This window comes from Trichinella spiralis, assembly GCF_000181795.1.
Source record: "Trichinella spiralis strain ISS 195 chromosome Unknown Scfld575, whole genome shotgun sequence".
NCBI classification, from domain to species: domain Eukaryota; kingdom Metazoa; phylum Nematoda; class Enoplea; order Trichinellida; family Trichinellidae; genus Trichinella; species Trichinella spiralis.
In genome coordinates this window covers 1-615 of record NW_003527514.1, presented here as the reverse complement: position 1 = coordinate 615, position 615 = coordinate 1, and the positions used below count along the sequence as shown (strand labels likewise).

At 46.8% G+C, this 615-nt stretch overlaps 1 protein-coding gene across 1 annotated transcript; it reads right to left on the bottom strand.

The window, feature by feature from the left end:
- Window positions 1-338: 338 nt before the first annotated feature.
- On the bottom strand, window positions 339-615 carry Tsp_14802 (conserved hypothetical protein; the record flags this gene model as incomplete). The annotated part of the gene is made up of 2 exons (XM_003370759.1): window positions 343-388; window positions 517-615. Coding segments are annotated over 2 exons (116 nt in total), but the record flags the coding sequence as incomplete, so codon positions are not given.

The window sequence follows — 615 nt, the reverse complement described above, 5'->3', positions numbered from 1 at the left end:
TAGCATTACATGGGAGAATATTCATCACTCCCTACTCTCGCTCGGGGGGTGTTCCGTGCACGCCAATGAAATACCACTACTTTGATCGTTTCTTTACTTATTCGGTAAAGCGAAAAAATTGTGGCCAATTTGGCGGCGTTTATGTCGCTGTTGGTCATTGTTTTCATGTTGGATTGAAGCTTTGTTTACAGCCGTCGCTTTGTGTCTTCATTTGGCGCATTGTTGTACTGGGTTATCCCAGTGTGTGATGTGGTCACAATGGATGATCGGCGATAGGCTTGAAGTGATTCGCTCCGGAAACAGTGTCAGACGGGGAGTTTGACTGGGGCGGTACATCTGTTAAACGATAACGCAGGTGTCCTAAGGTAAGCTCAGCGAGGACAGAAACCTCGCCTAGAGTAAACGGGCACAAGCTTACTTGATTTTGATTTCCAGTACGAATAGAAACCGCGAAAGCGTGGCCTATCGATCCTTTTGATTGTGTAGATTTCATGCAAGAGGTGTCAGAAAAGTTACCACAGGGATAACTGGCTTGTGGCAGCCAAGCGTCCATAGCGACGTTGCTTTTTGATCCTTCGATGTCGGCTCTTCCTATCATTGCGAAGCAGAATTCGC